General features: G+C 40.5%; 1 protein-coding gene across 6 annotated transcripts in view; it reads right to left on the bottom strand.

Annotated features, from left to right (window-relative positions):
• Nucleotides 1-818: 818 nt before the first annotated feature.
• Nucleotides 819-15,229, bottom strand: part of esrrga (estrogen-related receptor gamma a) — a 67,274-nt gene continuing 52,863 nt past the window's right edge. For all 6 annotated transcript variants that reach the window (XM_026926847.3, XM_026926850.3, XM_026926851.3 and 3 more), the window contains 2 exons: nt 8,817-9,086; nt 819-4,673 (listed from right to left, as the gene is read on the bottom strand). In XM_026926847.3, coding sequence (XP_026782648.1) covers nt 4,429-4,673; nt 8,817-9,086 — 515 coding nt within the window. In that variant the 3' untranslated portion in view covers nt 819-4,428. The remainder of the gene's footprint in view (nt 4,674-8,816; nt 9,087-15,229) is intronic.

The following is a 15,229-nucleotide window of genomic DNA, read 5'->3' as shown; positions in this document are numbered from 1 at the left end:
TAAAAGGTTGTTCCTTATCCTAATGTGTCACCACATCTGTATGCTTCCAGGTTATTTATTATAATAGTGAGAAGATAAACCATATTACCTATTGCACCTTTAAAGGGAGGTGTGTCTTTCATAAAAAATTAAAACAGTAGCAGGGTAGGTCGCTTGCACTGTTATTGCATTATGTTGCACTTACAGCAGGCCTATAGATCTTCTTTATTGTATAATGCAGTATTATACGATATGTAGTCATTTTTATGTTTATACTCATACCTCTTATAAAATTCTGTATGTGTAACAATATTCACTTAATTAACTTAGGAAAGACAAATCTATTTTGAAGCACTTGCTTTTCTATACTGTACTTCAAGTGTGTATCTCTCACTCAAGCGTTTTTATTATATTTGTACATAAGCTGAAGGTTTAATTTTATTCATACTCGCTTTGCATAATGTTTGCATAACAACATATGGCCACTCATAGGAGACTTTTTCCATGACTAACTGTATGTAAATTATGGTTATTTAAAATATTGTTATGTAAATTATGGTCTGATAGGTTAGCAGTCTTAACACAGAACACTTATATAAATTCCTTGTCCTTTTTATGTTAAAAAGGAAAAAAGAAAAGGAAGAAATTGCATGTATGCATTTTTAAAGAATTATAATTCTGCTAGAACAACCAGGAAGAAATGTAACCCATAATCCAAATGATTCTTGGTTGCTTTATGTAAATAGTAAATAGGTAAATAGGTAAATAGTAAACAGGTAAATTTAACAGTCAAGTTAAAAAAAAAAAAGTGAATCAGAAATGAAGAAAGCAGCCCGAAGTCAAAACTGGAAGCATGTTTTAATATTGCTCTACCATTATCCTGAAAGGCATAATTGGAGTTACACATCTGAATTGATCGTAGTTACAGAATCATAGGTCTCTCTTTTTGCATTGAACAATATATACAATGTAAAATAAATACATTTACACAAATGGACAGAATTGTTGGAGCACACTGTATGGTACACATCACAAAAATATACAAGTAATTGTTTCACTGATGTTGAGCACATCTAGAGCTACAGACATGGTTCTCACTACAGGCTGTTTCAGCAACTCCTGGACTGAAATTGATATCATCTTATTGATCATATAGGTTTTTTTTTTTCTTCGTTTGTTTTAAATACCCCCCTCCTCCCTTCTTCCTCCAGTTCTTCCTGTTGATTAGTGTTTCTTCCATTTTGCATGTTTGACTGCTGCAAAAATCCTTCGATACATTTCGCAGACGAGAATAAATACAACCCATGCCCATAAGGTCCTCTATAATAAAAAATAGCAGTTGTTTGTACATCATCTATTTTTTTTCCCCTATTATTTCTTACATTGCAAAATAGTCCAATAAATACAGCATTTTTGATCTAAGTCAGTTGCAGAGTGTGGCTCCTGATTGCCACACATATTGCTTTAAATAAGAAAATATGTTGGAAAAATGTATCGTTGGTAATTTACATTTTCATTTCTCTACTCTAATATGTTGAAACCGACAGAGCAAATAGAGCAAATAGAGCCTTCTCTTAATGATCTAAGTTAACCTTGGGACTATAGTGTTCAAAGTTATGCAGTGAGTATCACTAAAGGAGTTCAGAAAATGCTATTTTTGGAAGAATCCATATTTTTGTGCGAATGCTTCGTGTAACAAAAGGAAATACTCAGGACTCAGTGCACCTCAGCCTTTAACGGTGAGTCAGACTTCTCAAAGTGGGTCAGTTTTGTCTTGAATTTATAGAGAGGGACGGCTGATCCCAAGTCAGCTCCTATAACACACCCAGGCCCAGGACTGCTTGCTGTAACATCTGTGTGACAGTATAAAAATGAAAGCTCTGCTTAAATCACTTAAAAATATCTTCATGTTTGCATGGTGTTCTGTACCATAGTCATAAGAAAGACAAAATGTAACAGACAAGAGGAAAGAAAAATCAGGAAGAAAGGAAGAAACCGCACCTTTCTGCCATGAACTGTGTAAGGAAAAAAGAAAGAAAGTGCCAACTTCCCATCAACAGCACGAACCCTCCAGTTTTTGACCATCCAACAAGTAGCCATGATTAATGTCCAGAATAACTTTACACTCTCCAAAGCACAGTCTAAATGATAGATTTTGTATAGCTAATGACAATTATTACACAGTATTTAAAGAACACAGAAGGGAGAAAAAATAAAACCCTTATCCCTGTTTTATTCCAAGAATGATGTTTTTTTTTTAAAGTCCTTTTCTCTTCATTTTTAATTAGCACACAAAGTTGAAGCGAGAGTGTTAGAAACTGGATCCTACACCAAAACATAACATTTCTTTCCTTTGCAGCCTCAAGGATTTAAAGATAATATTACAAGATTCGCTCAGCATGGAAGGCCTTATGTACAGCAGCGTGTTAAAAAAATGAAATAATAATAATAATTAAAAAAAATCCACTATCATTTTGAGATACTCAAAAGCATTTTTTTTTTTCATTTTAACCTAAGATATACAGTGTTAGTCTACAGGAAAGTAGTTAGATAAAATGATCCCTTTTTAAATATATGTTGCTCCTTCCTTTAAATAACTGTTAATCACTTATACATCAGTATAGATTACATTGATCATGAAACTGTTGATCTAGCAGTAACTTCGCAAGAGTTCTTTATGCCAGAAAGTTATTTGAAACCCATCATCCATGTCTCCTGAGGATTCATACATCCAGTAGTGTCTCTGTTTCTACCCTGTCTTTTAAAAAAAAAAAAAGAGTGGACGGCACACAAAAAAGTGGAATCACCAGGAGAAGAATACAACCACATCATCTCATCGCATGGAGCATAAGAAAAAGGAAGAAAAGAAAGAAGCAGTTTAGGAAAAAGTACAGCAGGCATGGAACACGTAGAAGCTGAACTTTTTTTTTCCTTTTTTTTTTTTTCAATTTTGTTCCAATAAAATGTCTCGGGTTAGTTTTATAATCTGTCCATTTACAATATACAATGTTAAAGAATATTCAGGAAAATACCCCCATAGACCTACTAATACTGACATATTTCTGATGGGTGTAGTGGATAGCTTGCTTAGTTACTTGACCTCAGCTAAAGAAAATTTCCATACTGAAGATTACATCATGATATCATGGGCTGTTCGGTATGAACCACATGAAACTAGAGCTACAATGATGTTCTTCCTAAGTGCTAATATACTGCTTTGATAAAATGATATCAGTAAAAGTAAGTTTGGTGGTAATAGAAATGCATATATCATTGTGTTGAGTTAATGTTCATGGTCCTTCTGGCCACCATATCGGTCAAATATCATACTGTATCAACCACATAAAGGAAAGTTAAAGCTGCAAGAAATCTCGTTTCCAAAAAACACGGGCACGAACAGAAATTGCATAAATTTACACTCCTTTTAAAACCTCTATTGCTTAGAGAAGATAGCAAGCATTCTCTCCCGACTCGTAACAGTTACTGAAAGTGTTAGAGTTGGTAGAAAAAAAAAACCTGTTCAATTATCAACATGTGATCAAATGCTAGAATGACGTCCATACTACATATTTACACCCTTCAGTATAAATGCACTGAGATAAAGCACAGTAAAATATCAATAAATAAATTAGTCTATTCCTTGTCCACTACAGTACCTCTGTTTTGTATTGCATGAGAGACTAATGCTCAGGATATTCCCTGAAAAGATAATGGTGAAATCATTAAAAGTGGCTAGAAGTGTCTGGAAGACTCGAAAGGAAAGAAGAAGGGAATCAAGCCCCAGTGACTGCTCGTGGTTTAAATGAATATTAGGAGCAGCTTCTTCAGATGGGGGGAAAAAAAAGAAGCCAGAAGTAAACCAACAAACAAACAAACAAACAAACAAACAAACAAAATCTCTGTTTGGCGAATGTGCTGTCAAACTGCTGTTGTGAGGTCAGGTGGTAACACTACTGCCTGCTGTTAGGTTGTGGCCGGTTGTTAAAGAGGGACTATTGGACGTGGGTTTGGGACATTACAGTTTCATTGGCATCCCACTCAGTGGAACTCCTTCCTTTGGCAGGGTTTGTCATTCTTGGATCCAGGTTCCTTTTTTAGGTGAAAATCAACAAAATGTTCTTCGAAAGCTCTAAAAACTGCACTGGTTTTCAGAGAAGAACAAGTCAAAAGCTGGTTCAAAGTCCTGCTGCTAAATAGTGGAAGTCTTTTTTTTGTCCTATTCAGCATGTTTTTTTTTTCCTCAACAACCATACTTTATTGGTTCATTTATGCATCTAGCATAAAGTCAACAGTTCGGAGTATCGTTAAGGTTAAGTTGCTTGTCATTATTAGATACCGTCGTTTATGGAGAAAAGTTTCGCAAACGGTATATCAGTCATAGCCTGCCCAGTGTAGTGAGAGCGCTCGTGTGTATGCCCAGCAGAACCGGTCTAGGCAACGGTGGCCGAGCTAGACCTTGGCCTCAAGCAGCTCCAGGAAGAGTTTGTGCATGGGCACCTTGCCGTCCTGTTTGATGCTGTAGAAGTGCTGCACGGCTTTAGTGGATGTCTGGCGCAGCAGAGGCAGCGTCATAAGCAGCTTTCCGGCGCGACGGGGGTCCTCAGTGTGCTGGCTGCTCTCGTAGTCCTGCAGCGCCTCGTGCAGCACATCCTGCAACTTCTGCACCGCCTCCACGTCCTCTATGTGCATGGAGTCTAACCGTAAAAATACACACAAACTTTGTTATACACTGGTTTAAATAGCATAAAGACTTACAGCTGAATGGAGCAGATACAGAAGAATGTTAAAACAAGTAATCTTATTTTGGTCGACATATTTTCAGAATACCACGTCACATCAGATAATCAGACATGCCAGATAATTAGCATCTAATTCAAATCTAATCAATTTTAGCATGCCACTAGAAAATGTGGTGAATAAGAACTAAATACCGTTCATTCAAAAGAAACTTAGAATTAAAGCAGATTCAATAAATGTTCATGAAATTTTTGTTTATCCATGTGTATGAAAACCAAGCAGAGGATCACTGCTAAAAAAGTGAGGAAAAAGGGATTGACTCGTCCTTTCTGCCAGACTGGAGCTCATTCTACAGTGATTAAATGCACACTGGAGTATTAAGCAGTGAGGTTGCGCTCAGCGCATGTTTACAAGGCTCTCTGTGGGCCTGATGAATGGCACACGCGACAGGAACAACGCTTGGAAGCGAGCTGATACGAAGCATGAGCCTGAACAAGAGGAGACAATGAGACGCCTTTCAGGCGTCAATCCCTCTGCATGACTGGCATTGTCGAAGAGGAATGTCAGACAGGGTCCATTTGCATATTTGCTTGTTAGCAAGGCATGCACGCTTGCCAGAGCACCTCTATGATTGTAACTAGACTCATAGAACTAAATGCTCTTTGCTATTACATTCTCATGGGGTTGTACTCTATTGAAAACTCTGAGCTGAGGGTTCTGCCAAATAGTTGGCATGCAGAATGCTAGTTGAATTTTTAATGCATTTTCGTACCGAGTCAGGACAGTCTGGAGGAAAAAAAAAGCCTTTACACAGCCACTGGGGTAAAGATGGTGCTTTAATGGACCGCCAAATCCAAAACAACGCCCCAAAGCCAGCGATATTCTGCACTGAGCCATAAGCCATTCACTAGGGACTACATGACAGAATGCACACAAGTCTTTAGCCAAATGACTACAATCCATGCCTTACTCCGAATCGATACATACAAGCTAAATAATAACTACAGGGTCAAATATTGATGAGGCAGAAATCACGTATGGGAGTCCCTGCATGCTTTCGCTGTTAGCACAGCCCTCTGGTAGTTTTTAAGAGCTATAAGGGTGTACAGTCTGCCTGCTTCACATAATGGCTCAATATTCCGAGTCTTCAGTGTCAGGACGCCCAATCCAAGCCCATCTAGAATTCAGACAGCAAGGTCTCGTCCATCAGTCACATGGGCTTTGGCCATCTGAAAAAAGTGACCCGTGACGGGACCGAAATCCCTGCCAGGAAAATGCTTAACTGCACCTTTCCACCAAGCCTGCCATGCCGGCAGTGCCATCAATCTAAGTATCAGCAGAGGTGCCAGACAACTTACACCATTGTGGGAAACGTATATATCATTGTCTAGGCTTGAGAAGTGAGATCTTCTGGTTTTAAAACACAGTATTCTCTTATATCAGAGAGAGAGCAGAGAGAAGTTCCGAGAGAGGCTTTGCCACAAATGGCATTGGAAGGCAAAGCCAAGGGGACTTATTTCCAGTAGCACAATTCACATTTAGTACAGTGAGATGCTGCTATAATGACATCATGCTGTAATGAATGCTGTAATACCGTATTGAAAGTAATAAACTAAGAAAAAAATTCTTCCTCTGTTGTAGAATTACCTAAAAAGCATGTTAAGAAATAAGCCTTGTTGAAATTTTTCTTGATAGCAAGGTAAGGGTTATGAAAAAAACAGTAGAGGAGAGAATACTTTTTTCCGGGAACAGCATAAAACTCCTGTGTCCTCTTCTCCCTCTCTTAAAAAAAAGAGTGTGACAAAATGGCACACCTTTGAACTCTGGCATTATGCATGCTTCTCCTGGGAGAGGAGCTTTAAGAGGCGCAATAGGGCAACCTCAGTAAACACAAGTGTGTGACATGACACGAGAGGAAGAGAGAGAGAGAAAAGAGGGGAAGAGAGAAAGAATTAAAGCAAAACGAGGGACAGCCGGAAAAAAAATGAGAGGCAGAGAGAAGGCTTGACTGAAAACTAAAAACGGTACCAAAATGATTATGAGCACTAAGTTAAATAAAGCGATTATTTATTACAGATTATTGAATAGCAGAACTGATCTGGGCATGAATCACAGGCTATGATTCACATTTGTATAGCCAGCAGGCAATAACGCATGACTAGGGGAACATGTCCAGCTCAGGGAGGAGACGAATGGTGCAAGTCCATCTAAATAAATCTGCACATCGCTCTAGCCTCTTTTGCGTTCCCCCCCAAAACAATTGCCACCCCATCGGTCTCTAGGCGCATGGTCATCGACAAGAGGGATGAACTGTTAATTACAAAATCAATTAAAAAAGAATTTCTCGAGAGCCACGCACCCTCTCCTTCTGGAGGGCAGCAGGAGCTGTGAGTGTCCAGCGGGCCGAGCTGTTGTCTACGAGCGAGAGCAAGAGCAATCTGCTTTTTCATTTTTCAGCATGGCCAGACCCAGCCGGAGATTGATCGTCACATATGGCCTCAGAAAACAAACTGTCAATACCTTGAACGCTGGAGAATTTGAACAAATAGCTGCCCTCCTATTCAAGCTGCTCGCTGCATCCCATTTAACAGATTTTATCGACAGTTTCCTTCTTGTAATTAAAGGGGGGAGGGGGATGAAAAAACACGACGGCCAGCAACCAAGATAAAGTTCAAAGATGGGGTCAAAGGAAAGGAGCCGCAGGGGCAGGAGGGGCAGCACATCTGAGCGTGTTATTGACACGCAGGTGCACATTGATGGGCTCCTTGTTTAAGAGGTTTCTGAAGATGGACTTATGCTAATGATGGAAAAGGGACATGCCTTCAAACAAAGTGTGTGAGAGAGAGAGAGAGAGAGAGAGAGAGGAGAGAGAAGGCGGTGTGTGCGAGCTCTCTGTACTTATTCTGTATCGGAATAATCCGATTGATCTGTGCCTAATAATACCACAAGAGAAAAAGACATCAATTGGCAGTAAGTTTAACTCCTTCTGTGCTGAGCCACATTACAACACCGAACTTCTACTAATGAAAAGATGACAAATTTGATCAAACTCTCTATGCTGAATGTGACATACTTCACATATTAATAGACTGTAAACATACACTCACTGGCCACTTTATTAAGAACACTTGTACACTTGCTTGTTCATGCAATTATCCAATCAGCCAGTGTGTAAAGTCATGCTGATACATTGTCAAGAGATTCAGTTAATGTTCACATCAAACATCAGAATGGGGGAAAAAACATCACAGCGACTTTGTTCGTGGCATAGTTGTTGGTACCAAATCGGTTGGTTTGTGTATTTCTAAAACTGCTGATGTCCTGGGATTTTCACGCCCAACAATCTTATACAGCTTACACAGAATGATGCGAAAAGCAAAACACATCCAGTGAGCGGCAGTTCTGAGGGCAGAAACATCTCGTTGATGAGAGAGCTGAAGGAAAAATGGCCAGACTGGTTTGAGTTGACAGGAACGCTACAGTAACTGAAATAACCACACTATACAGCCGTGGTGAGCAGAAAAGCAACTCTGAATGTCGAACCTTGAGGTGAATGGGCCACATCGTGTTCCTCTCCTGCCAGACACTACAATGGATTACAGTTGAAGACTGGAAAAATGACACATGGTCTTTTTCCAGTCTTCAGCTGTCCAGTTTGGGTGAGCCTGTGCCCATGATAGCCTCAGATTCCTGTTCTTAGCTGACAGGATTGGAACCCGATGTGGTCTTCTGCTGGTGTAGCCCATCTGCCTCAAGGTTCGATATGTGTGTGTGTGTTCTGAGATACATTTCTGCTCATTACAGTTGTGAAGAATGCCTATTTAAGTGTCTATGTCTAACCATTATCCTTTGATATCTCTTATCAACAAGATGTTTTTGCCCAGAGAACTGCTGCTCACTGGATGTTTCACCTTACTGGCTGATTGGAAACTGCATAAATGAGACGATCTACAGGTGTTCCTAATAAAGTGGCTGGCGAGTGTATATAATATATAATATGTTTTTAAATCGAAAAACCAATCCTGAATGCTATAAAGTTTCTATTTAAATAAACACTTGTAACAATCACTTGTATTATTAGTCAATATGCACCAGCTCACCTGAATTTGCAAGCGCTATAGCTTTCAGAGTCACAAACTCCTCTTTCTCCAGCTTCATGGTCTTGTACTTCTTCACCAGTTGCAGGATGGCATTGTTCAGGTCTAGCAGGCCAGCCAGCTTGGACTGGTCCTCGTCCATGATGTAGTCCTCAGCGTATACCAGCTTGTCCTCGAATGACAGTGACCGGTAGACCACACGCAGGATCAGGATCTCCATCCACGCACTCTGCAGAAGACTCATCTGATCAGCCAGCGACAGCGTGGAGAAGCCTACAAGAAACACAAAAAGAGGCTTGACACTCAGTGTCTACTGATTTAGCTTTTCAAACCACTGATGTGCAGCTAAGGTAGGAGAAGAAAGCAAAAAATAACAGCGACTATAGACGAAGTTTGCGAGGACTGTGGGACTTGAAGTGCATTGGCATTCTAAAGTTGTGATCAGGAGAAGGACTGCAGAAGGATGGAGGGAACAAAGAATGGAGGGAGGGCAGAGAGGCGCCCAGCACAAGGCTAGGCTCTTGTCTCGTGCTGTGCAGCAGGCCAGGGGGCATCCTGCGGGAGGGAACTCCTTATCTCCCCAAACATGCAGCATGGATCAATTCTTCCCATCACAGAAGCTGAAAGACTAATTGCTTGCCTCAAACTCCCTTCTCCTTCCTGCTCACCTCATTCATATCACTTACTCTCTCTCTATCTTCTCCTCTCTTCCTTTTCCACCCCATCCTTTCTAGCCCTTTCTCTACAAAAACAAACTATTGAAACAGACTTTGAGAATCAACAACAGGATAGCAGGATGGGAGATACAAACGGACAGCAGATGAGCGGGAGCATGACCTGAAGTACGACAGCCCGAGCAACGGCATGCCAGCTCTTGCTCTCTGGCAAAGTGATGAACAGAAAGGCAAGCACTGATAGGTGATTCTTGATCTCTCTGATTTGTTAACTTTTTGAAGAGAATATGAGGCATCATTGGTAATGGAAGTACAAGGCATGACCTAACATGGACTCCCTAAAGATAGACGAGATTACTGAGGATGAAACCACTTAGAAACCATGAAGATGGCTTTGGACTGTGAACTGTTTTGCAACGATGGCTTAGGACTACAGTTGCTATGATAGCATTAGGACTGCAATTCCCATGAACAGTTTTGCACTCAAGCCTTCATCAGGGAACAGTTGATAACTTCAACAAAATAGACTTCATGTGAAAATTATAATGAACTTTCCTGGTTGCACAATTGCACTTTTTGACCATAGAGTACACAGTTATAGAAGGTTATTATTTATAATCACACTATCCAGTGTCACCCAGATGAGGATGAGTTCCTTTTGAGTCTGGTTCCTCTCAAGGTTTCTTCCTCATGTCGTCTCAGGGAGTTTTTCCTTGCCACCGTCGCCTCTAACTTGCTCTTTAGGGATAAATTCATAAATTTAAAATTTATATCCTCAATTTATATATTTCTGTAAAGCTGCTTTGTGACAATGTCCATTGTTAAAAGTGCCATCCAAATAAAATTGAATTGAATTAAAGGAGGAAGCTGATTGGTGGCAGAGAAACACTTAGCCTGAGATAGAAAGCACCACCATTTTTTTTTCTCTTCTTTCTCTAAGTTTGATCCTGGATGACAAGTTTATGTTTAAGTTTACATTTTTTAATTTACATTTTTATTTACAACAAGCACTAATTTATTAGCCAAACTGTTAAAATCCCTGATCTTGTTAGGAGTGCGTTGAGCAGTTGGTGTACTTCCTGGCCTGCTGGTGGACGCCGAGTGCCAGTTGGCAGCCACGTCCAACACTACTTAATAAAATCATCATAATACATTAAGGACGATTTTTTAACAGAAGTCATCAATGTAAGATGCTGCATTCTTGCAAATGAAGATGGCGCCAATGAACTAAAAATACAAACCCTCCCATCCTTCTCTGTGAGATCTCTCTGTCTCTCTCTCTCTCTCTCTTTTCTTTTACAGTCTTAAACCATCATATCTAAAACAATAATATACTACCATGAGACTGGCCATGTTTAGGTAACAAACAAAAGAGGACAATTCAAAGCTGAGACAGTACAGGGGTGAGTTGCACAGCTAGAAAAAGCCAAGCTGGGGGTGGGAGAGGACAGCAGTGGCAGATGGACAGAGCCCGTAGCCTGGAGCTCCCCGTGTGCCATATCATAGCCCTCCCTCCCAGTCACTGCTGTTAGTAAATAATTAGATTTACACGTTCCCTGATCTCCAACACATCTCCCCACAGAATAATTAAAAGCTGGATGATTATTTTATTGAGTGGAAGGAGGCACTTCCCCCCCTCCCTATCCCACCTTTAGTGAGGTCCATCAACGATTTTATCGGGGGGCCGGTCCCTGCTTTTACGGTTGTCATGCCAGTACGGGCATCCAATTTTTCTTATCTCCCTGATTAATACAAATGCAGTTTCGGAATGCATTAATTAACAGATACAAATCTGCGTTCTCATGGCCAGATCGATAGCGTGAAGAGAAGAGGCATCAATGTGAATTTACTGCCAAAGACGGAAGAGGTTCCTATATTGACATTTACGTTGGGGGCAAACTTTAAAGTTGCGTTCCGGGGTCCTTTCTTCTTGCTTGTCTTTCTTTTTTTTCCAATCTGTTAATTCATTTCACAAAAGAGGCATGCGATAACAGTGATAGTGGCTCACCTTTAAAAGCTAGGGCTGTGCTGGGAAGATCATTAAAGAGCTGAATTAAATACCAACGTGGCAATCTGGATGGCAGTAAATGTGTACAACCGCTTCCTCAAAGGAATATCAGTAATGCAGGTGACTCAGAGAAAGTGTAGTGTGCCAAATCTTATATTTTGATTTATTGTAATGATTTGTTGTAATAATCAAGAACGTATCCAATTCAGTGCCTAAAAACGAATTGCAAATTTGTCAGTTAATCTTTGGGTGCATTTTTTTTTTTTTTTTTTTTTTGCTAGGCTCAAAGCAGACAATTATCTGGGATACAGTATCTTCAGCACACCCCCAACAAACACACACACACACACACACACACACGCCCGAACCCCTACACTCTAAAGAGCGGACTGACACCAGCAGGCACCTAACACTCTGTCTCCTTCAAAAGAAAGAAAAATATGAATCAAATATGAGTCATTCCGTGGCAGAGGAAAGGGGGAAAGTCTGAGCATTTGAAACATGGAAGAGCATATCTGATGGCCTTAGCTTTTGTCAAATCGGCAGTGGCTTTTCAGGAGGACTAAGCGTCAGGGTGTATGTGTGCGTGGCATGTTGCAGGATGACAGAAAGAGGCTGTGATGCAGCCAAGCGAAGTTAACCCCTACCGGGCACGAGAGCTCAGCAACAGAGTTTGCCAAATCTCTTCTGACTGCACATTCACACCGCTGAGAAGGCCTTTCAGTGTGCAAGCACACACACACACACACACACTCTCTCTCTCTCTCTCTCTCTTTGCATCACCAACTCCTTGCTTTCTCAATGAGCATGCAGTGATAGAGTCTACGGTGTCTGTTTATAAGACGCGTCCTGCTCTTAGTGTCACATGATGTCAAAACAACAGCATTCTTACATATCCACTTGCAAAAACAATTGCTCCCTGTCTCATACAGTGACACTGGCAACTTATCAGAGTGATCTAGACACATAACTGGTGATAATTTACATGCAACTGAAAAAAAAAAAAAAAAAACTCTCAATGATTCAAATAGATTCGTATCCAAACGAATCATTAATCAAAATGACACATGAATCATTTCAGTTCAGCTCAATTCTTCCTATATAAACATACAGTAGTATTATTTTGCAGTTGAAAAGTGTCAAAGAAAAAGGCAGGAGATTATGAATATGATGGACCTCTTTTTACATGCTGTTCCTCAGTACAGAGAGAACAAAAAAATAAACAGACACATTTTCTGTAGCTGTCTGACTCAGTTCAAGTGACTAGTACACACAAGCATCTGTCATCGTGACTAAATAAAGACTTGTATCGTAGAAATTGACTGAAAAGAAAAGCTTAATGGTGGTTGGAAAACTTGAGGAGAGAAAAAATTGTTCACTTCATGTCACTTGGGACGCAAAGAAACAAACAAAAACTATTTTTCTTTTCCATGTGTGTTAAGCGGATTAACCATTAAAGCCTACTCATCATTCATCCCATGCGTTAGTGTGTATGTGTGTGTATTTATAACCCCTAGGCACTAAGCCTCTTCTCATGTCCGTCGACGCGGCTTGCTGCTAGCATACCCATACACAACACGTCCTCGCTTCAGTCACCCGCACGGCAAATATTGAGCTACTGAAAACGTGCACAAAACAAAAACCAACATGAAAAGGCAAACAAACGAGTGCGAGAGTGTGCATATGTGTGTGTGTAAACACAAGTCTCTCAGGTCTTTATTCTGGGGAAGTGATGAGGAGAGCTGCGTGTGCACACATATACACACACTCGGACACACACACACACACACACACACATACACACACACACACACACACACACAGCACTACAAGACCCATCACAGCAACCTTTAATTTTTACAAAGAGGACAAAGAGAAAGAGAGAAAATATAGCACATTTTCTTAACGACATATATTTAGCAGCTACACAAATGCACACACACACACACACACACACACACACACTGACATCATTATTGATCCAGGTAATTAATGCTATGCCTACACCTAAACCTAACCCTAATCTTAATAAACAAAAGTCATTTCACTCTTTTAGCTGCAGTTTTTCTAAAAAAATAAAAACAAAAAACAAAAGAACAAAACAAAATAAAATAAAACAAAACCAAACAAAACAAAAAACCTGTTTTCCTGGTGTCGTCCAGCCAGGTCTCCTTCTTTAACCTTGTGAGGACATTTGGTCCCCATCAAGACATAAAAACATGGCCTCACACACTCTCTCTCTCTGTCTCTGTCTCTCTCTCTCTCTCTCTCTCACTCACACACACACACACACACACACACACACTGACATAATTATTGACCCAGCTAATTAATGCTATGCCTACACCTAAACTTAACACTAATCTTAGAAAACAAAAGTAATGTCATGCTTTTAGCTGCAGTTTTTTTTTTTTTTTTTTACAAAACAACGAAACAAAACAAAACAAAAAACTGTTTTCCTGGTGGGGACCAGCCAAATCTCCTTGTCTAACCTTGTGTGGACATTTGGTCCCATCAAGATGCAAAAACATGGCCTCACTCTTTCTCTCTCTCTCTCTCTCTCTCTCTCACACACACACACACACACACACACACACACACCACACACACCATAACCATGTTTCTGTTCCCTTTACATCCTAAACTGACTGCTTTTCCCTCAGGCCTTTCATTTTTTTACACAATAAATTATGTTTATGCTTCTGCTTCTGTCCCAAACGCTTTGTTACATTCAAGTCATAAAGGGATTTCCACTCTGACATTTCATAACTGACTAAACTAAACTGCAGTTGACCCCGTTCAGCCGCACGGTTCGGTTACAAAACACTGACGAGAAATAAAAAAAAAAAAAAAAAAAGCATTCAATTTGCCCCATCTTGATATGTTCAACCGAAGCTGAAGCTGTTAACGTCTTCGTATGGCATGTTGGATATCTTGTTTGTGTGTGTGTCTTTTTTTTCCCTTTCTGTCTTGCAGGATTTGGCGATGCCCTGGGGAAGGGGGGATGCTGCCTTGTCGGCTAATCACAAAGTGTGTGCAAAGCCGCTTGATTCTAATGCACCTAATTAGCAATCGGCAGCCTCTTAATTGCATACATTAAGGGCCGATTGGTGGTGCAGATTAATTCAAAATACTCAGGCAGCTGGTTAAGATGCCACGGATTACTGTACGGACCGTGCTTTTCCACTTAATTAGATATGAAAACGAAGCGGCCAGTACAGTGCGACAGGGCAGCGGGAGAAGAGAAGCTCCCTGGACTATAATAAAGTGACCGCATGAGAGACACTCTCACAGATGGAGTGACATTAACAACTGGGATGGGAAGCCATTTCAAACAATGAAATATCAATATTTACATTTTAATTACCCCGCTTCCCGCGGTCTCGCTCTCTCTGGCTCTCCGTCGAGTGGCTCCATCGTGACCACTTGGCGAGGGGGCTCAGAGGAGACGGGAGGGTTAGGTGGCACTAGATGGAATGCAGGCTGACATTTGATTTCGAAATGCTTTTCACACGTTTCGCAGCTTACATTCTGCGGAAGCTTAACACCGAAATGAGGAATTGATAACAATCCTAGAAGTAGATTAGTCGAATTTCTAGTGTTTAAAAAATATGTACAGTATATGACTTCAGGCTTGGTTTTCCTCAGCGCTCTTACAATGAAAAGCAACTCCGTCCTCAGGAGGGATCCATTTTCTCTCCTACCTTTCCCTGGGCTTCCTGTGAAAGAACGAC

Source organism: Pangasianodon hypophthalmus, chromosome 10 (genome assembly GCF_027358585.1).
Source record: "Pangasianodon hypophthalmus isolate fPanHyp1 chromosome 10, fPanHyp1.pri, whole genome shotgun sequence".
Classification (NCBI taxonomy): Eukaryota; Metazoa; Chordata; class Actinopteri; order Siluriformes; family Pangasiidae; genus Pangasianodon; species Pangasianodon hypophthalmus.
This window is presented reverse-complemented; position numbering and strand designations above follow the sequence as displayed.